Source organism: Watersipora subatra, chromosome 2, assembly GCF_963576615.1.
Source record: "Watersipora subatra chromosome 2, tzWatSuba1.1, whole genome shotgun sequence".
In the NCBI taxonomy this organism is placed as follows: domain Eukaryota; kingdom Metazoa; phylum Bryozoa; class Gymnolaemata; order Cheilostomatida; family Watersiporidae; genus Watersipora; species Watersipora subatra.
The window spans coordinates 10,506,077-10,528,543 of NC_088709.1; the positions used below are offsets into that span (position 1 = coordinate 10,506,077).

At 36.2% G+C, this 22,467-nt stretch overlaps 2 protein-coding genes across 2 annotated transcripts in view; one reads left to right on the forward strand and one right to left on the reverse strand.

Annotated features, from left to right (window-relative positions):
• On the forward strand, positions 1 to 17,236 carry LOC137386888 (proteasome inhibitor PI31 subunit-like). Its single transcript, XM_068073081.1, has 8 exons — positions 1 to 147; positions 10,386 to 10,523; positions 11,497 to 11,576; positions 11,727 to 11,867; positions 13,334 to 13,384; positions 14,251 to 14,415; positions 15,856 to 15,930; positions 17,007 to 17,236. Exons 1-8 carry the CDS (start codon positions 13 to 15, stop codon positions 17,056 to 17,058), a joined length of 837 nt encoding a protein of 278 aa, XP_067929182.1. The 5' UTR covers positions 1 to 12; the 3' UTR covers positions 17,059 to 17,236.
• LOC137386887 (PTB domain-containing engulfment adapter protein 1-like) overlaps positions 17,056 to 22,467 on the reverse strand; it is a 16,084-nt gene continuing 10,672 nt past the window's right edge. Inside the window, exons 5-10 of the mRNA XM_068073080.1 lie at positions 19,545 to 19,661; positions 18,757 to 18,888; positions 18,360 to 18,483; positions 17,904 to 18,011; positions 17,602 to 17,663; positions 17,056 to 17,376 (exon numbers count right to left, since the gene is read on the reverse strand). Coding sequence (XP_067929181.1) covers positions 17,296 to 17,376; positions 17,602 to 17,663; positions 17,904 to 18,011; positions 18,360 to 18,483; positions 18,757 to 18,888; positions 19,545 to 19,661 — 624 coding nt within the window. The 3' untranslated portion in view covers positions 17,056 to 17,295. The remainder of the gene's footprint in view (positions 17,377 to 17,601; positions 17,664 to 17,903; positions 18,012 to 18,359; positions 18,484 to 18,756; positions 18,889 to 19,544; positions 19,662 to 22,467) is intronic.

The following is a 22,467-nucleotide window of genomic DNA, read 5'->3' on the forward strand; positions in this document are numbered from 1 at the left end:
TGAGGCAACAAAATGGAAATCCCTGGCCTGGAGTTACTTTTGTCGTCAATTTCTTCTACATTGAGAGATAAATTGGACGCCCTCGTAGCAGTAGTTCACTGGTTGATAATTAAAGAAGAACTGAGATGTGTACAAAACACCGATGAGGTCAGTAAGTGAAGTGCATAATCTGCACAATATTTCTTGAGATATTTTCAATCATGCAACAACAAAACATTTTTAGCCAAGATTCACCCGCATCCTTAGCATAAAAGCAGAAGTTCTTCTTGTATCAAAAGCTATGCTATTAGTTTAACGGTTGTTTTGTTAATATAGTTTTTTATAACCATTCACCTAGTATCTTAGTAATGGTGTTGTCCTAGGTGTATGTGGAGAAATTATGTTATGCATAACTAATCCGAATTCACACACAACATCGCTGTTAAATCTGCTTTGTCATTGCATTCTATTTTGACTATGTTCAGTCTACTTACTTTTGTATTGTCATGTGGGAACTTATTTTTTCAGATTATAACTGGTTCAGGTACAAGTGAAGGTGTAAGTTATTGTAAGCAATACTGATATTTATCAGTTAGGCTAAATGTACTTCTTTATTCTATAAGTACAACAATTAAAATACACAACTAACAAAATTCTAAACAATAATATTAAGGACAAAAGATTAAACTAGCCAATAAAAATTACACCCTTACTCAAATGTTCGTTCATGTTTGCTTGCTTGGTCCGTACGGCTGCGAGTTTCAATAATCAAATGAGAGTCATGGCAGTCCTTGTGTATAGAGGTTTGGCAGTTGAGATAGGAAGTAGAAGCGGATCAGCTGATGATGGAGAAAGAGGCTCCATAGGTAGAGGGAAGAAATAAAAGCTCCAGAGGCAGAGGAACGCGCTCAGAAGGTGGAAGGAGCCTCAGCAGGTCCTTGGCAGAGATATATCGATCGGTAGACAGACGCTGAGCTGTTGGAGCTGTTCTTTTTTATGGATGTTTCTTTTAGCCTGTGAGGTGTTGAGGAGCTCAGGTTCTGTTCTTTATCTTGCAGAGGGTTAGCAACACAGTGAACTTGTCTCAAGTATGTCATTGGAGTGTAATGATTGGAAATGACGACTAATTCCAATTGTCTTGGTCGTGTTTGGTACAGGTTTGATATCTTTTAATGGTTTTCTGGTATATCAATTGATCTCTCTTTTCTCATGGGCTACTTCCACAGGAGGTTTCTAAGCTGCCTGTAGATGAGTATATGATGACTGTCTTTATTGCTTGTTCTCTAATGTATTAGGTGTCATGTTCATTGTAATATTGCATGTCTCCGGTGTTTAGGCATTTCTTTATTACGCTAGCTGCTCTTGCTAAGACTTCTATACAACAGTCTGATCAAATCTTCTGAATGGCTGCAAACAAATATTTATATAAACTTTGCTTGCACGCATTCGTATTTTAGAGCATAAAATAATACTAATAGGTTAAACCGTTAAAGTAGTGCTAAGGAAAATAGAAGCACTATTATAACACTTTATTTGATGCTCCAATGTAAAATTTGCAATGCGTTTGAGTGCCAAACGAAGTACTTAAGAGCGCTCAATTTCTCATTATAATAGCTATATTTTTGTTCACGTTTTCGCTGGCACTAGCGCTATGCTTTTTGTTGTTAACAAAGATGAAAAATTTGATGTGGGTCATCACCTAAAGAGCCAAAATGAATTCCACTCACACTAGATCTTAAAATAAATCATTCGCATGCAGTTTGATGTCTCACTTTTGCAAAAGGAGAAGGCGGGCAAGTTGAGTCAAAAATCGCATTTACACGAAATATGACAAAAGTAGAAACTATAAGATTGTAAAAATTCGTATAGATAAGTTAGTGTGTGTTTTAATCTACTGAAAATGCACAATGGTTAATCCTTGCTCAAACTTGCAAAATACTCGTTGAAAACTTGTTGCCATGTTACCTCAGTAACTTTTCATGTAATGCCATGTAACCCAAAGTTCAAATATTGATGTTTTAAAACCAGTGTTTAGTGACCATGCTCTGTTATACATTCAATTAGACAATTAAACATTTCTCTTTCAAATGCACATTCAGAAAATGATATTCTCATTCACTGTTATGGTAAAGCAGACTTGAACAGGGCTATAGAGATCGTTGATCCTCGGGAGAAGAAAATTATTCAGAGCATTGTTTCAAACAAAATATGAACCCGGTGTATGAAATATTCGTGAATGGGATGCTGAAGAAGTGTGTTCCTACAAAAATCAAAACTGCCAGTGATCAACTTGGCTGGTTTAGTAAAAAATTAAAGAATGCATTAAAAAAACAAGCAATTGTATTCAAGTATGAAAAATCTTCCCACTTACTATAATAGCAGCAGATTCCACATAGGAAGCGTAACAAACATCTTATAAAACAAGCCAAAAAGTCATCTTTCGGTAAAGCTTTATAAGCCACTTACACAGGTAATAGCAAACCATTTTACAGACATATCACACAAAATAAGGCAAATGGCAGTGATATTATCCCAGACTTGTCTGTTAATTGGGAAATAGCAAAACTGCCTAAAGAAAAAGCTTCCATGTTTAATGATTTTTTCAGTCCGTTTTTGTAACTGATGATGGATCAAAACTCCCGGAGGATTTTGCTTCTTTCACTTCAGACCAGTCTAATGTAATAGCTGACTCTGATGGTGTTGCAAGGCATTAAAACATCTAAATCATGTGGTCCTGATAACATTACTGGGGTACTTCTGCAAACCTTTTCTTTGTGTATTGCTCCTACATCAACAAAAACTTTAAATTTACTCTTAGTACAGACGTACTACCAGAAATATGGAAAATGGCTCGAGTAAATCCTATTTATAAGAAAGGATGCAGGTGCCAGCCTAACCACTACAGACCTGTTTCTCTTACATGCATAACTTGTAAACTTCGAGAGCATATTTTAGCGAGACTTATTCATTCTTTTTTTTATGAAAATAAAATATTTTAACCGAATCTCAACATGGTTTTAGAAGTGATAGGCCATATGAGACACCGCTAGTCTATACGTTTAAACATTTAGCTATAAATCGAGAACATGGATCAATTACAGATTTAATAATTTTGGGTTTTTTCAAGGCATTCGATTCAGTGAGCCACCGAAAGCTCTTATTTAAATTGGCTAAGATCATAATAAGCCCTGAAATTGTAAACTGGGTGAAAAATTTCTTTAGTGATCGAAAAAAGGCAGTTGTAGTCGATGACCAAGAGTCATCCTGTTATGAAGCCTTGTCAGGGGTACCTCAGGGATCTGTGTTAGGACCCTTGTTATTTTTGATTTACATAAATGAACTACCTTCAGGTATTACATCTAAATGTCGATTGATTACGGATGATGCTTTGTTTCATAATACCCGAAATAAATTTAACATTCAACAAATTGACCTTACTAAACTTGAGCTTCGACCAAAACATGGCAACTATCGTTTAATGCTAAAAAGTGCTCAGAACTTTCAGTGGGGGAAATGAACCCACAACAAAGGTTTTTGCTTAGTGGAAAGCAGCTCCAGAATGTCAATTCCTATCCCTACTTAGGTATTGAGTAATGATCTCAAATGGGAAAAACATATAAATGTTTCTTCCAAAGCTTCCCGACATAGAATGCTTAATAGAGTTTTAAAAGATGCAGACACTAAAACTGGAAAAGTGGCTTACGAGACCCTGGTTCGATCAATTGTTGAATACAGGTGTCGGGTTTGGGATTCACAACTAGAACATAACATTGAAAAACTTGAAAAAATTCAGAATAGTGCTCTTCATTTTTGTTTTTCATTTGAAAAATACAGTTACTTTTACTAAGCTGCGAGCTGACACAAATTTTCCTTCACTGTCGAAGAGAAGGCAAGATAAAAGGTTAAATCTTATTCTAAAGGTGAAAGCAAACAATATCATAGAAGACTCATTTGATATTTTAAAAACACTCGCACAATACAAGACAAAAACAGGGCTTGTTTGTGCCAGTTATAAGAACCACTGCATTATTAAACTCTTTCTGGCCAAGAACAACCAGAGACATTCGCGATAAACCAAGTAGAGTTGTAGATGAGTGAGGTACTTGCAGGTGTATTTTATTTATTTTCTGCACTATCTTACTTTTAATCTAAACTGCAAAATATTACTAATACAAATACTAATTAATACTAAATTACTATGCTGGACAGAAAATATATAGGCTACATGCATAGCTATGTAGTACGTGTTAAAACAATATTTCAAAAAAAATATATGACCAGTAACAAAAGTAAAATTGAAACATCGTGCAAAATTTTTTGCAGAGAGTTCCCATGCTGTTGCCTCATTTTGAAGAGGTTAGTGGGAAATTTTCTGATCTGATTTGACCACACCTGGGGGTAAGTTGGGTCTGTCCATAGATATAGTAAACCCTAAATATGCGAATAATCAAAACAAGGGAGGCCTATAATTAGCATGACGCAGCATCATGGTGATGTGTAAAGTGAATCAGCTGATCTATGAACTCATATTGACTTAACACTAAAAACTGCTCAATTTTTCCATAGTTAGTGCATGTGAGACTGCATTTTTTATTGATAATATATAAAACTGACTTTGGATGAGAAAGGCAAGAATCTTAGACACATGGTAATGGATAATACCAATGACTTGGAAGCTTCTATATCATTGATAATACAAAGTGACCAAATAGAAATTAAACTAATAACAAACTAATGAATCAAATGAGGTTTAGAAGCAGTTATCTGCGGATGGCATTCTTCAAATTCTTAATGACATCTCTCAAAAAGCCAGGCTGGCACTCTACTGTTTCCAACCATGATCGGATAGTGCGTGAATTTGACAATGTAAATTGTGTCCGCAGGTATTCATAAGCCTTGGGAGAATAATAGAACAATGTTATGGCAAACTCTTTTACCTTTTTGCTCTAAGTCTTTTTAGCCTTTCTAGCTTTTTTGGGGGTTTCATTTGACAATAATTCTCCTAGACATCCATCCATCGATGTAAGCTTTATATTGTTAAGTTTATTGTCCTTTTTCAGTATTGTGATCAAATTATTTTGAATCCTATTCCTCTGCTCTAATCGACAGACTCTCTGCTGTAGAGTTGTGATTCTTTTTTTAAATATTGAGATACATGTGACAGCAGGCTGTTTAGGTCTACCACCACATCGGCAGCTTGTTGTCAAGGCTGTAGGTGTGTCCTGATTGTCAGAAGCTGCAAGTTGCTCATCATCATGGATAGTAGAATCACCAGGTGTAGTATTTTCAGGGTCAGGGATTTTGGTGCTGGCTGCTGTCTGAGATGTTCTTCCACGTTTCGACAGGCTTTCTGTTCTTATGGTTGGTGTCTGTCTTTTCACAGCTTTTGGCTGAAGGTAGGTTGGATAAGCTGTAAATATTGTAGGTATTGCATCAGATTTTAGCATTGGTTTTCTTCCAATACCTGGTGGAACCTTGTAGCAGTCTTTCTGAAAATGGCCACTGCATACTACAGAGCTTGATGTTGGGGTCCAATCCTGTCTTCGCACCGCATTTACCCAAGCATTGCGGGTTTCAGCTTGTTTCTCATTTGGAAAGCGATGAAACGCCAGATCTGGGCATTTCTCAGGATTGCTTGGACATCCATAGGCACAGCACCAGCTGCAGCTTGACTTTTTCTTAGCCTAAACATTAATAATACATACATGTAATAGAATGAATATCATTACATCACTGGAATGAAACAAAAAGGCATTTGATCAATCATGCCAAGCTAGATTACAACCCTATCAGCTGAGAGACAAATTTGCAATATGTGTTGTTGTAATCAGTCTAGACACTCTTTCTTTTGATAGTCCCAAGCATTCATTCACTTCACTTTCAATTCAGAATAATCATAGAAAGGTATGTTCGTTGTTATGAGACAAGTAAGTTCAGTTGAGTTGATAGTTAGCTTGTTTCCAGTAGTAACTTGCAACGTGAACCAATCATATAGTACATGTGCAATGGCTAAGTTTACTAAGTATTTAAATTTTTTATTGTGGGTTCACATACCTGGGGTGTTGTAGTCTCCTCTGATGACATTTCACCAAGAATTCGGTCTCATTGTAACGTTTATGACTTACAAACTAGTAGGACAAGCATGCTTTCACTACTAAACTCATTGCTCAGCTGAAGGCTCTGTTGCCATGATGCACATCACTGTGACGTAACATTGGGAGAACAACAGCCAATTATTATAGGCCTCACTTTTGCGCCATTATAATGATAGCTATTCGCCAATCCATGGTTTACTATATCTACGGGTCTGTCAATGGGGCTACTTGGGTCAGTGTAGAAAATATTCAAAATAGTAGTATCATGGCACTATAAAGCTTTACAACGGCTTTATATTTTGCATTTACCCTTGAAATATATTTCACACTATAATTATTGTGGGCATGTACATACATTGTATATATGTAATATTATGCATAAGCAGGCTTGGGGCTACTAGCAGTGCAGTGCGCACTGCACTAGTGCACTGCACTAGTGCAGTGCATAGTGCAGTGCAATTTAAAAATAGAAATGTCTAGTGCAATGCTAGTGCAAATTTGACATGAGTCCCTGGGTGCACTAGTGCAAGTGCAGTGCTTAGTGTGACATGGTATGTACTAGTGCAGTGCCTAGTGCGGATTAGAAAATTCCCATAAACGCACTAGTGCAAGTGCAGTGCACAGTGCAACATAAAAACCTCTAGTGCAATGCCTAGTGCGGATTGGAAACTTTTTCATAAATGCACTAGTGCAAGTGCAGTGCCTAGTGCGACATAGTATGCACTAGTCTAAACTAGATCTAAATTGACTGACGCCAACTTTGAAAGGCTAATGTTCCTTCGGTCTGATAAACATCTTCTCTGAACAATATTGCTTACCAATTTTGCCAACAATATGACTTACTGTTTACATGATACTGGTTTATCCAAGGGTAGATTTTCTTGTTGTACATAGTACATTTATGTAATAAGAAGTTAATTCTTCCATTCCATGCTTGCTTAGTATATTTAGTTATTGTAATTGTAATACATTGCACTATTTGATATCTGTTGTCATCTGCACTATTTAATATCGAGCATTATTGTAGGTCTATGGTTTGTTTGAAATTTTAGGTGAGGCTAGCTTATTTGATAAATACATGGCTGACATCCATTGCACGGCTATAATTGTACTATTGCAGTGGATAGCAGTAGATATCTGTTGATTAGCAAGCAATTCTTGCAGCTGCTATAGCAAAAAAGCTCATTGGTCTAGTGCCTAGTGAAGTTTAATAGTGAAGTGCCTAGTGCATTTATGATTTTACACTGCACTAGTGCTAGTGCAATGTCTAGTGCACAAGAATATTTGCTATTGCAGTGCCTAGTGCATTTTTGACTTCACTTTTCGATGCACTAGTGCTAGTGCAGTGCCTAGTGCACAAGAATTTCTGCTAGTGCAGTGCCTAGTGCATTTTATATTATTACTATGCCATGCACTAGTGCTAGTGCAGTGCCTAGTGCACAAGAATTTCTGCTAGTGCAGTGTCTAGTGCATTTTATATTATTACTATGCCATGCACTAGTGCTAGTGCAGTGCCTAGTGCACCTTACTGTCGTCTAGCCAGCAAATAGTGCAGTGCGCTCAATACTCACTAGTGGCCCCAAGCCTGTGCATAAGTAATATTATTAACGCAAAACATTATAGCATATTTTTATCAAGTGTAAAAACCATTATTAGTGTAATTCTACAAAAATTTCCTTTATATCTACATGCATCTTGTTAAAGGTTGACTTGCAACAAAATTCACATTACAATTATTTGGTATCAAAAGATTCACCATGTCTTACTCTGTTGTGTTGAAGGTGAAAAATATGTGGGAATGTGATTACAAGCTCTTAAAAGCTAAAAACGAACAGTTAATAGCAGCCACACAAGATTGCCGTAGTTTGGATTCTCTTTCTAAAACGGCTCAAATGGGACGTAGTTGTTACAAGAGGGTTTCTGTTTGAGCTTTCATGCAACCACATTCGTCGACATATTTTCACAAATATACTTCACGCATTCAATAAAACCTTGTCTATTGTTCTTACGCGTCTGTTTTATCGTCATTGTAATGCTGTCACTTTTAGCACTGATATCTTATGACTTACCGTAAAAAATTGTTTAATTTTTTAACCTTAGCTCGAAAGAGTACATATCATTGTCTGATAATCATGACGAAGCTGTTGGTCACCTGTGATAATCAAAAAAGTGCTGCAGAAATTATTTGCAAAGTATTGGGTCACATGATCAGATTACAACTTGACGATTAGATCAAGCCAAAACAAAACTGTAAAGTGGCGAGCATCTATATTTGATACGGGGTCTTCGGTAAAACCCGAAGTGTTTGTCATAAACTAGTGCTATGATAAGTTTTATATTGAGCTTTTTATTGGTCGTTCAATTCGTGTGAGAACATCACGTGACAAGACAATAACCAAATGTAATGAATACATCAGAGAAATAAACAGATTCCAATGAACTGACCAAACTGTCTGCCAAGGTTTCTTCATCTGGGTTTGTGGATGAGACTGTATTCAGACTTTTCCTTTTTTTTCGTTTTACTTGCGATGTTTTCAATTGCTGTTTTTCTAGATTATCAGTTAATATTGCAGTCCTACCTTTTTTTTGTTTTTGCAGTAGCTTTTAAGGTGGTGCCTTTGGAAGTCGGTAGGAGTGGTTTCAAGGAAGTCTACTGCTGAGTGTGAAAACTACATTGATTTTATTGAAACTTTTCATCTGTTAGGCCAATATTTATTAAGACTACAGTTTATTACATAATAGAGGTGTAAGCAATTTAAGTACAAGATCATTAAAAGCTTATGGGGCAAGTTGGGCCAGTGACCCATCTTGTTCTGCCAAGGTCAAGATGGCAGGACAAGGGTCACTTGCCCCCCCCCGCTGTCTTTTTCACCAAATAAACTTATTCTCACTATTGGTTCTAGCAGTTACAAATATTCATGTACTAAATTAAAGGAGATATTTCAGCCATTAGTCATTCTGCATTACATAATGATGTTTTTCTACCAAAATCATAGATTACAATATGGCTGGTAAAGTTGAAATTTGATGTAAAATAGTAGTAAATGTCAAATAGAACTCTCACTTGCAAATTGTCCCTTACTAAGGAATGGTTGAAAATAGCCTTGACCTAAGATGTTCTCCGTGACCTAACTAAAGAAAACAAACAGAACAAGAAACTCCACATATGTGGCCTGGCTCGACTTCGCCAACATGCCCAACTTGGACATGGCCCAGCTTGCTCCACGCTTTCCTTGAGTTGGGTTTATTGCTTGCCACTCATTAGTCCAATGATAGAAGATTATAAATAAATAGGTAACACACAGTGTACATTGCATTTAGCGTAGTGTCCGAGTTAGCCAAAACTACAAAAAGGTCCAAGTGCCTCGCAGAACTTTTCTTGGTCAGCAGGCTATCGAATCTGCTAGGTTTAATTAGGTCACAAGGCTAGGTAGACATGATAACAACAATTACTGAACACTAACTGCTGCAAATCCCATTACCCACTTTGCCAAAGATTGCCCAACCAGTATGCTAGCCCTACACTCTAACTAGTAGTCAGGTTTGTCTCCTCTTGCAGTGATTAGCGGAATGCATGAGCATATGGTGACCCCATGCTGTGGTTAGCATGCATTCTGAACTATAAATGCAATGCCAGTTAGTGCAGATAAAGTTGGTCAGATACAGGAAACAGGAGTTTTGTTTGTAAGTTTCAGATACCAGGCATGCACTTCATCATGTTGTGAAATCTACCACAACTTTTTAAAAATATGACTGCTAAAAATTTAGCCAAAATGAAAATAAATATTTATTAAGTTTTGGTACAGCAGTACTGATCCTTATTCTAAAGATATATTGAATCACGAGCTAATAATCACTGACTCGAGGACAAACTACTCTAAAATATGAATTTTCTTTACTACCTGTATCTAGTAATATTGTGGTATAATTAATAACTCAGTCTGCTCATTAGCAAGACATTTAATATAAATCCCTTTAAGTTTTGCAGCTCTCACTTGGGTCTAGAAATCTAAGGTTTCACTCAGGAGTATTGCAACAGAAAACAAATAATTTACTGCTTGTAATACAAATGCATTTATGATCCATAATAGTGTGGTGCTATATGATGTAGTTTGGTTTTATTGCTGACACATATATCCAGGTTCGGAGCACGCTGTACCTATTCCATTATGGTTAAGGCAGACCAATAATGAACTTTAGGTTTGCAATATTGGGTGCATTCTTTCCATATTTTGGTCGCACAGTCTAACTCTGCTGATATCACTTCGCCATTTTAATCTTGCAAGTCTTTGTTGAAATATGTTTCTGTAGCCAGCAAAGTCTACAGAACTGCTGCCTCCAGGATGGAACTCTAGCTCTGATGAATACACACTCACCTATGTCCATGGAGATAAAAGATACTCGTTACAAGTACTTCGAATGGATCAGGCAGCCCTACTTCACTTCATGGTATTTCAGGGAGAGGCTTCTTTTTGCCTTAGTTCTTCTTTGTCATTTGCTTTTGCCACGAGGATGTGTGGGGTCACTCTTTGATTTACTACAACAGGTTTTGAAGGCATTGAATTAATAGAATACTGTATTATGAAACAATGTCTTACGTTTTTTTAATTTCTTATCATAAAAATTTAGAACAATTTTATACCTGTAAGTTGTTTAGCTTTGTGCTTACTGCAAGCATCTCAGCAGTTTCACACTTTAGACATTGTACCTTGATCATAGCATCCTTGAGTAAGTGAGAACATGCATGAATATGAAGATTTTAACCCTTAATACAAATAGAGGTTGAACTTCTGGTTAAAATTTCAAAGTTTAAAAGTTAAACAAATCTTTTGTTAAAATAAGATTTTCATCTTTGAATAAAACAATCTTTATGACGCTTATTGTTGAAGAGCATTTCCTGCAAGGAATCCAATCTTAACAAGCTTCAACTGCTACGAGTGGTATTCAGTTTAGCTCAAAACTAAATGTATTATCATACCACTTTTTTATGATAAAATTTAATTATTTAAAGTGATTTTAATTCACAAATAAAGCTGTAAACAAACTGTAGGCTACTACTAAACCCCATAGGTATAAATAGCCTCGAAAAGAGCTGGTCAGACCATAAATAATGGGATTAGCTAACCGATCACATATAATGCTTCAGTGACAGTCTAGTGCTTTGTGAACAGAGTTTTTTAATGGGTCACGCATCTATTAGAATTTGAGAAATTTGGCTACTTGAAATCTTCTGTGTGGCAACTTGCCTAAAATTACATCTTGGAAGGAATGCTGACTTCTCTATAGTATATATTTTCGTTATGGAGACAGCGCATGATGAAAATGCAATTTTTTGTCTATCCACACTCCTTGTATGATGCAGAAACATGGCACTAGCGGTTGTTATACAGAAGATAACTTCAGCTGTTCTTTCTGGTTGCAGGAGGAAGGGTCAGACAGACTCGCTGTACTCAATGTCAACATCGATGACGTAATTTCTAGTCATTTTAGAGATTTCAGCAGGTACATACATGTATATATTTCATAGTTACAGTTGTATCAGGTATATAATTGTAACTCATCAGTGCTTTACGCTGTACAATATTAGACATACATGTACCGTCAAAGTCGTAGCCTACTTATTAAAAACATATAAATTATAATTTTTCTTAGAATGTTTGAAAACCTGGATGAGTTTTATGCCCAATTCAAGTCCGAAGTATGTCCAATTCTACAACCTCCTAAGCAAGAGAGTACTTGTCTTCGACAAACTGATGACCACGCTAGACGACCACCTTTGAACGACCCTCTTAGGTTGGTTAACAACACATGCATGTGTCAGCGCATGCTTTGCTTTATCTGTCTCTTGACCAATTACTCTCTGCATATAATTTTATAATATTTTTTATTATAAAAGTACATGCGTATACATGAATTGCTTTACCGATACAACAAAGTATGCCCTTTAGTGTGTTTACCAAATGTAGCCAATGGGAGTTGACTAAGATACAACTAGCTCGATAGCAATTGCTAGCTGTATTCAGTTATGGTGTGGTTTGCGCGGGTGATCTACTGTAGGTTAGTATTATAATGTTTTGTTTTTCTTTTTAACTTTGGCATTCATTGCTAATTTACGCTTTCTTCATTGTTGTTGCATTTTGTATAGAAATTGTCTTCTTCATGTTTCCTTGAATGAAATGAACAAGCATTTTAGAATATACCTTCGGCCGACTGCTTAACTTCCTGTATTTAAGGATTTATTATATGAACTTACAGCCATTTGTAAACACTTGTAGTCATTAGCAACCAAGTTTCTTATTCACTGAATAATTTTTTTTAGCAAGTTTAGGTATCTACATGTATTTAGTAAACTATATGTAGTGCGAATATATCACTACAAAATTATCAAATTAATACTAACTAGCATGTACTAAGTTAGAGGTTACTTTCTCTTTCATTTATAGAGGAGACAACTCTGTGTTGACCGGTTGTATTTCCTCTGTAAACTTACCTGAATGCATATTCGTACATGTTGAGTTACAATTAGTTTTCTTTGAGTATTTGCTAAATGGTTGTCAGTTTCACTTTTGTTGTTACAACGAGCTAGAACTTACTACACTGCATTGAATCTTCTTCCTTCAGTGTAGGGCTAAAAAGTTATTGAAACCTTTCCTCAATTTAAAACAGCGTGACAAACTCTAGGAGAAAGGTATGGATGAGCCTACACAAAATATTTTAGTTGATCTTATCAAAAAATAAAGCGGATTTTTTTTCATTTGTGATTATTTTTAATGTTTGAGACAATCTGACATCTGACTGCTAAGATGTTTCAGGATTAAAATTGACAAAACTTGATTGCGGTTAAAATAATTAGATTAAGCGAAATTGCGATTATGTCATCTATAGTTGCAAAGAGCCTGATAGAATAGAGGCGTGTAACAACTGAAACTTGAACGCATTAGCTCATATCAATGATAGCAGTCTATAGGAACTGGTGACTTCATTTTGTACGCATTTTTTTCTTCTGAGCCTTTTAACCGCGATCTAGTTTTGTCGATGTTTATCTTGAAAGATCTTGGCAGTCAGATCACCTCAAACTTCAAAACAATCGTGAATGATAGCAACATATCGATACTTTCTAATAAAATCTACTAAATCTTTGTGTAAGTTTTTCTTCAAGTGTTGACAGCCTTGAATGTAACAACTGTTGGTTAATGTTTTCACTATTCTATATCAAAACATTAATATTGAAGGTCTGAATTAATTTGGATGTATTTTAGGTCAGATCCACTGCGAGTTGGCCCTACCAGGTCCCCGTATAACCCACACAGGTCAGTACTGCTTCTGGTTAGACTTTCTCAGCATGCATCATCTTCCACGCAATTATGTGAATGGAGTCTCTCTGTGAGCTTTGTTAATAATTTAAGCATTTAGAATTGATGGTGGCTGTTCAGCTGACTGCTGTGGACAGGTGATCCAGGTTTACCTTCACCATCATTCCGGATAAGCCATTCTAATACAAGCCCTATCTTTCTGTTTAAAAATATCTCATCAAAAATAATGAAAAGCCCCTTTGTCCAGGTGCATCGGCCATTAAAATTCAAGCTATCATTGGATGTCTATGCATAAATTAGCACACAAACAGTGAAATTGGAAATGCTAAGTTTAGGCTACTGTTTACAATATTACAATACCTAAGCTTAGCATTCACAGTTTCTAACCTAAGAACCTTGAAAATGTGTCAGAATAAAAGAAGTTCTCGTCGTATATTATAAGTGTGTTTTACTCATGCCTCTAATCGTACTAGCTACACTCTTCTCACTCATTTTTATGTTGTTTAGGTTAGAAAACTTATCTTGCTTTTAAAATCTACTCCAGTATCCACACGATACTTTGCTCTTGACTTGTTGGCTCATGTTTTGTTACAAGTCATGGGTAAGGGAGGCTATCACTGCTTAGCCTGTGTAATATGGTCACCCACATTCCAAGGTTTATATAACACTCAACGCTCTCTGATTTCAATGAAGTAAACTTGTGGAACACATGCTCACAGTTTGTATGCTTGTAGAAACAACAGATTGCTCATTAAAATGGGCGATCCCGATCACTCTAACATAAAGCGATAAATATCACATTACGGTGTAGAAATTTCAGTTACTGTAGAAGTCAAAATTTTCAGAAGTCTGATGATTTTTAGGTCTGGCGGACCATCATATGACCCGTTCAATATTGGAGTAGGGGACCTAGATCCATTGCGAGCTGGACAACCTGGAATGGGTGGCATGGTGTTTGACCCTTTCCGCGGAGGTAGCCAGGGTGGATTCCCCAGAAATCCCAGAGGTCCAGGTGGCTTTCTTCCACCGTAAGTCTCTACTTTATATCAGTTAGTCTAATGGTTTTTATAAGAAACAGAAAATAACTTCTTTAGCGTAGAATGTTGTTCTCTTTTGCTGCCCGGAACAGTCCTGTGTAATGTGTATTATTATCAATTTACTCAGGTACTATTGTCTTTCTTACTCATAACAATATTAAGTTCTTAGTAAGCTGGGTACAAATGAAAAGTTCGCTTTCAAGTAGATTACGTAGCATTGCTCTTTTCTGGGTATACAGGAAGCGAGTCTTATACATGTTCAGGGTGGGTTTATTCTTCCGCTACAAGTCTATAAACCCAAACTAATACAGCTGTTCAGTTAATGCTACATTTAAGCTTACTCCCATTATTCATTTTTGAATCTGCTAATCTAATCTTACATACATCTTCTGCGGGTCAAATTTTATTTAATTGGCGTTCATTTTATGTCAAACTTGTGCAATTTTATAGACTTAGTAAAACGACACCGCTACGCTACACGTAAATACTAGCCATGTCGTTGCCTTCAAAAGGTTAGATGTTAACAGTCTTGTCTCTGATCATAGCTATGTAATGCTGATTATGTAACAATTGAATCAATGTGGGAGGCCATCGTTTTTAGCCTTGAGATTTCCTTGAGATCTCTAGACCATCCTTATATCATAGTAATCTATTTTTAGATACTATTGAATTCTCATGTTATCATTATATTTATTTTATATTTTTGCACAGCTTGATTTGCTTGTGTCGTCAGCATTGACTGGTAAAATAAAGCTAAATCAAATAAACAGTGGTCAACAAGCATAATTGGAGTTGTCTACACAATATTCAAAAGATTCTTTCTAGTTTTGGCCTCTTTTATTCACTGACATATTTGCTTTGAGTTGAATACTGTTTATATCATAGACATAAAAGTAGCTCAAGAGGTTCAATGGTAAGACTAATTTCCAAAGCATTTCATATCTCACAAACCTATTTTTACCTATTGGCGTACTGCTTTGTCGAAATATATGACATTGGAAATAAGGGAGGAATAATGAGTTATGTATCAATATCCCAGAAGAAACTAACCTTAACAGCTCAATATCTCCGATAGTATCACTAATTGATTCTTGTATATCTGATGCAAGTTAAGACAGGCCAAACGCACAAGCAGACAGTAGCGCTGACTGACAGAGGCTATGGTTTACTCTGACCGTCCTAATTCTGATTCACACCGATCAACTGAGTTACCATTCGTGGTGGCTGGTAACGGTTATGGCTTGTACCAACATATAGATGTTTACATTTCGACTGACTGACGAGAGTTGTCTCCTTTAGGTCACTATTTATGTTCAGAAAGAATTGTTATGATTTAGTTTGGCTAAGCAAAATTAATGATATGACTTTTAGGTATGTGGGTGTATGACAACCATTTAAAGCCATAGTCGGTCACTGCATTATCTGCTTTAGGGGTTCTGTACCACCTGGTGCGAGGTTTGACCCATTTGGCCCGGATCTTGATGGAAGGGGCTCATTCAGGGGAGAGTAAGTGTCATTTAAGTCGTATGTTAGTGTTCTATGTAAAAGTTAAAGACAATATGCCCTCTAATTGCTTAGCTTTGCCTTCTGCCGCCTCTATCACCAGCCTGCTTTTAGTAAACGTGGCTATTCTCATAGAGCCGCCCGTTTTGTAGCCAACAAACTACAATCTACACCACTATGTCAAGATAAATTTATCCGTGTTAAAACTGATTTTTACCAGTGGGTGCAAAAATGCGATTAAAAGTATAAAATCTAAAAAAGAAATATAGAAACTAAAATCTAAAGCATTAAGTTAACCAGTAGAAGTCCCACAGAATGACTATGATTGACTATTACTTACGATGAGATATAAGTGAGTTACAGTTGAACAACCTGCTTCCTCAGGCAGTGCTTCGAAACACTACTGGTAATGTGCTTGTGCATCGCTTCTGATTAGTTGAATATGCTTTATTATTTACCTTACCAAAGTACACTTTTACATTTTCTGGATGAAAACAACATGCAAAATGTTCTGCCTTGTTTTATTTCTAATAACAATAATTACATATTATTACTTCTATTACAATAATAATTATTATTATTGTTATGATTAGTATGAGTTATTAGTATTAGTTATGAAAGTAAAATTATTGTATGAACGCATTGTTACAATTATTGCCTTATTAATTGTATTATTTGCATAAAGTCAAAATCCATAGACAATAATTTTTACTGATAGTTGTTCAAGTAACAGTGATCTCACATATGTTCTAGCATATATATATACACGGATAATCACAGGAATGAATACTATTGGTTATAGCAGTTTTAGAACACACTGGTTACACCTACCAGTTTCAGTAATCTTTACATGCAAATTACCATTACAAAATTGCTAGTTTTGCTGATTTTATCAGTCTACAAGACTTCATGTAACGTATAGGCATCACCTTTGTATGACCTTGTGGCTCTCTTAAAGACAGTCTATTGAAAGGTGGAGGAACTCACACGCAATATTCATACTTGGTTGCATGGCTGATACTGTAACACTAATGTTTTTATACTGTGTGTAAATTTAATGATGAGTAAATCTGTTGTAGGCCCAACCCAGACCATTTCAGACCGCCTGACTTCAACGATCAGTTCATGTAAAACAATTTCATATTTATTGCTGTACTACCCTCACGAGTTGTAAAAAAAACAATAAATAATCTAAACTTACATGTATAAATAATTATGCAATGTTAAAATTGTTTGTTTCAGTCTATAATATATTTCTTCCAAAATGATGCATGTTATATAAAATAAAGTTAACAAAGCAGAAATATAACCTAATTAATATTATTGTACAAGTAGGGATGTAGCTTCCGATGCGAGAAGCTTGGAATACTAATAGATTCCAAGCGGATCAAATGAGTTCAAGCCAAACTCTTCTACTCCGATGGCCAGTTTTCCTCCTTTGAACCCGTTCTAAATGACACAAGAACATTATGTCCATCGTGAAGGTTAGGCGAATATTGCCTTTGTTGAACATAAAACTATGGAGGGCAAGGTAATGTATGAAGGGCTATTTGTCGCTACATCTACCGATAAGAAAAATAATTTGGAAATAAGAGATCATAAACCAGATAGAAAATAAACAACTGTTTGAGGATTTATGATATGCTCAGAAAGACACATGCATAGAACACATACCTCCATTTCATCCAAGTCACCTGGGTTGAATGAGGGCATTCCAAATGCATCGAAAGAAGTGCCTGTAATAAGGAAAGGAGAATTATATCTATCAGTGAGCAAAAATACAGCATATTTAATGAATGTTCACACTAATTTCAAATGGCTGGAAGGATGGGTTTGTTGATGAAGGCAGAAAAGGATCTAGTCCGAGTGCTGAGAGGATAGCCAAAATGCCGTCTTCATCTAAATGGAGTATAAACAATCCCGAGATACAGTATTTTTTACAACGCTATGGGTAATCGATGTGTACCGGTACTTACTAGTGCCGGTTGGAGCTGTTGTTTGGGTTAGCGTATCATTCTGAGCAAGTTGCCGCAAATTCGGTGAGTTTGTTCTAGAACTAGGCTTTGTCGTCGGTGGGGGTGGAACTGCAATAGGGCTGAATAATGAAGCTTACCAATGCATAGTGCTCAGGCTATAGGAGTGATATTGCAGACAAGCTATTGCATCGACCACCGTTTTGATAATTTTAAATGATAAGGAATAAAATTTTTAAACAAAGCTTTATTACACTGCCTGTGCAGAGCCTTGCTATGATCTAGCATTTTTCCAATACTGTGAAAGAGTATTTACAGGTATACTTCAAAGTTACCGTTACTAGCCTTGCACATAAAGAAGGCTTAAACCGGATGCCTGTCCTTGACCCTCTATCCAACTGTAACAGGCAAAATACATACGGGTTAACGAATACAGATGCAGGTCAACGAATGACTTACGAAAGACAGAAGCTCCATTGGAGGTAGCACTAGCTTGTGTGTCAACAGGGGTAGCCACCTTCCCGGAAATCATGGGAGAGGGTTGCAGAAAGTCATCCAATGTTGAAAACGTAGGATTTGCTGACTGCAACAAACCACATGTATTAGTCCATTAATAATAATTCGTGAATGAGTATAGCACATGGCCAGGAAACTGTTTTACAAGTTTATGCTAGTAATGCCCATGACAACACAAGTGACAGTTGCAAATGCAGATGTAAGATTTTGTGTAAGTTCATCAAGAAAAAGTACCAGGGTCATACCAAGTCAGTTGCTGAAACTTAGTTCCTCATGCTTACCAAACAACGGATGACCAACTCCTAATGACTACAAGATAAATTACCAGTCTAACCGATACCTGGTTGGCAGAGACCTGGGGTGCTGACTGCGCAGGTATAGATTTATTTAAAGCATTGCTGTAGTTCTTTTCGGCTTCTAACTCCGCTATCCTGCTTTTTAGTGTTTTGTTTTCCAGTTGAAGTTTCTCCACCTGTCACAGTCGATCAGTGTGGTGATTAATTGTTACAATATGATGTATGTATAACAACTCCAAATCTAACATATATCTAGACTTGTCTACGAGGGTGCAAATATCTAGTAAACATTTCATTAACTATTATTACCTGACATCTGCTTGACTAAGGCTACTAGGATGCTAGTTGTCAGGTTTTGGATGTTAAAATAGAGTCAGCTAAATGGAATAATCGACTCAATCTTTTTATCAAAGACAAGAACCGTTCCGAAATTGTGTTTTCAACGGGAAATATTCTGAAGTAAAATCATTGAATGTGTTTTTAAAATGCAATATAAGTATTTAAACAGCATGTTAGTGTACATTAGGAGATGTCTATAAACTGCAATGGTAATGGCATGCTAACAAGTGTCAGAACATCTGACAGCAATTGGTAATGTTATAACATGAGAGCATTTGAAAATACACAGTTGCATGTTTCAAGAAAAAGACAACCAATCCCTTTACAACAGTCAAACAAAACACAATTTGTAATTTTAAAAATGAGACAAAGGAAATTGCCTATAGTCGATTCTTCAAGCAAAATCGCAAATCATAGTAATTTAAAGGTAGGCCAAAATAATCTATTCCACTAACAGTTCAAGAAAAACAAGTCAATATTTTTTACCACAAACCTGCTGTTGAAGCAAGATAAACTGCTTTTGTTGGTCCTGTTGAGTGTCTTTCTTTTCTAGAAACCTTTTGTAGGCCAAATCAAATGCCTGCCCAATTGTGAGAGTTATCTCCTCTGCCTAAATAAGGTGAATATGAATATCTAGGTTGAGAATATACACCTTTTGTGCTGAGGGTGACTGCAATGCTAGCCACTAAGAATAGTAGAGTTAACTAATGGTAGTGACTATCACTAATTAATAATCATGCATGACTAGCACTAGAAACAAGTGACTAGTCCAAGAGTTGCTGTAGTATGTGAGAGCTACTTGCAGCATCGAGAAATGAAAGAAGAATCTGAGCAAAGATAATTTTTACATGCTTGTTGCCTTTTTTCGCCGTAAAGGTGAACTCACACCATTGATTTGATGCAAATAAAATTAATATTGATATAAAGCTTCGATTTGATGTAATTTGAGTCTTTAGAGACCAGTCTAGACATATAATAGTTTGAATGAGATCTTTTTTGGAAACCCTCAGATTCAAGGAGAAGTGCGATTATGACGTATATAGTTGCACTTAAGCAAAGAAACTGACAGAATAGAGACAGATAATGGCTGCAAATTGAACGCAATAGCCGATATCAAAAAAGAGAGACAGGCAGCCACGCCACTAGCGACTTCATTTTGATATTAGTTTTCTTCTGTGCATTTTAACCACGATCACGTTTTGTCGATTTTAATCTTGAAACATCTTAGCAGGTCTTGAATACGGTTAGTTTATGCCGCAGTGTTTATTCAATTCATTCGTGAGTGATAAATAGAATGACTACCTTGTATATAACGTCACTGAAAATAACACGCGGAAGATAACTCCAAGTTTATGGATATGGCCAGGATTAAATGGATGCTTAACAATACCACATTTTGACAGTTTGCTATGACTACCTCTCTCATAGAGATTTTGAAAGCACCCTGTAGTGACGTGTCATAATTTAACGAGCAGGTATCCGATTGAGTACGTCGGAGTTGTTCTCTCAGCGATTATTTGTTGACTATGTGCACCGTAAATTGATTGCACCGCCGAAACAATGTGGATATGTTGGGAAAAAGATTGGAGTCATCGGAATTTTCTGATGACCTAGCCGAACATCCATGACAACCTGTACAATGTGCACCACTTCGGTGATTGTGACTGGCTGCTGCAGATTGCTTGATCTATATTTTCTTTCATGACAGTTGCTGCGGGACTAGTATTTGATCATTTCTGCGACTACACATAATGAGAATGCTGTGTCGGGGACTATTCGTCGATATAAACAAGGATGGGTTTGTAATAATGTGAACATTGTTATCATAGACGACTAAGACAATCACCAAACTTATGGAATTAACATCTACATGTATGTACAGCAATATGCAGTAGACGCTCCTATAATGCACACCTCCTATAACGTAAATTCCAGATAACTTAAAAAATTTATGTGAAGTTTTTGCTTCGTACTACGTAAAAAAAATTCCATATAACGTAAAGCGTCAAGTCGGGCGAGGTTTCAAATACGGTTTGAATGTTAGTTTATTTCGCTGCACTTACGAAAGAAAAAAACGCCGGGCGTATAGCGCTATATTTATTATATATAACTTTCGCGACATTTTAGCACGTCGTAATAGATCGTTAATGTGTCGACAAAAGGGTCTGTCTTGATGGTAAGAACTCTCTACGGTACATAGTGCACGTAGTACATTGTAATGTTACATTTTATTGCATATCATATATGATCACACAGATCACACAGATGTAACCACTAAATACACTAAAGTTACTGTGGGTGACTATGGTTACTAAGGTTAACATATTATTTTGTTACAAATTTTTAACATGTACAGTATGTATATAAAATTTTGATGTTTTTTTACCAGGGAGTGTTGCATTTTATAATTACTATAGTTTTCTATACTACTCTATACAACATTTACGCCTTACGATGCCAACACTGAATCGAGTTAATGCAGCATGGGGGTCTACTGTAGTTAATAAATAACTCTATCGTATCTGTACTTAAACGAAAGCAAATGCTGTTTATACGCGTTACAGCTCAGAACTTTACTAATTTTAGATCTATGGACTTTGGGTGATTGTTATTTAGCAATAGTTCTACTGAAAGTTATAATTCATATTTTATCAGTAATAACAATGCTGTAGACTATAATAATATTGATAAACCATCTGACTCAGGACTCAGCCATACTCAGGGTATTTTCAGAAATGGCAAAAAAATTGTTAATTCTTATTTTTCAACACATTTGTGGTATTTTTCATGACATAAGCTGATGTAAAATTTCATGATGATTAAATTGGTATCAAAATACTTTTTATCGACCATGTGGCTCAAAAGTTGTGACGATTTATACTCGCTCCTGTCACATATTAGGTTTTACCGAATATGTAATTGTGTCCCAGTAAAAACATTAATTTAGTAGCGAAATAGTTAATTATGCGCATGGTAATCACTCATGACGATCTCTCATGGTGCATGAGACTGCCGAGTGTACTAGTTTGCTATGGAAGATGGAACCAACTTCCTTGATGAAGCATGTCGAACAGGCAGATGGCGAGTGAAAATAAACCACACGCTACGAGGGAGACTGATTTCATTTTTGGCACCATGAAGTATGATGCAATAATAATTCACACGAATGACGGAATCAACGATGTGCTACCCAAACTATTTATAGCAGCAATGTTTATCATAATTACGCTCTATACCTGAATTTTGGCTGTTGAACAGAGAATAAATTTGCTGGAGTTCATCGTAACATTCCTGAATAGCAAATAATCGGGAAAAATAAAACTGAAATTTTAAATTCCTAGTCAAATTTCAAACGTCCCAAGCAATACCGCTTTAAGTAATTCCAAACATTCAATGATTGATGTTCAAATGCACGA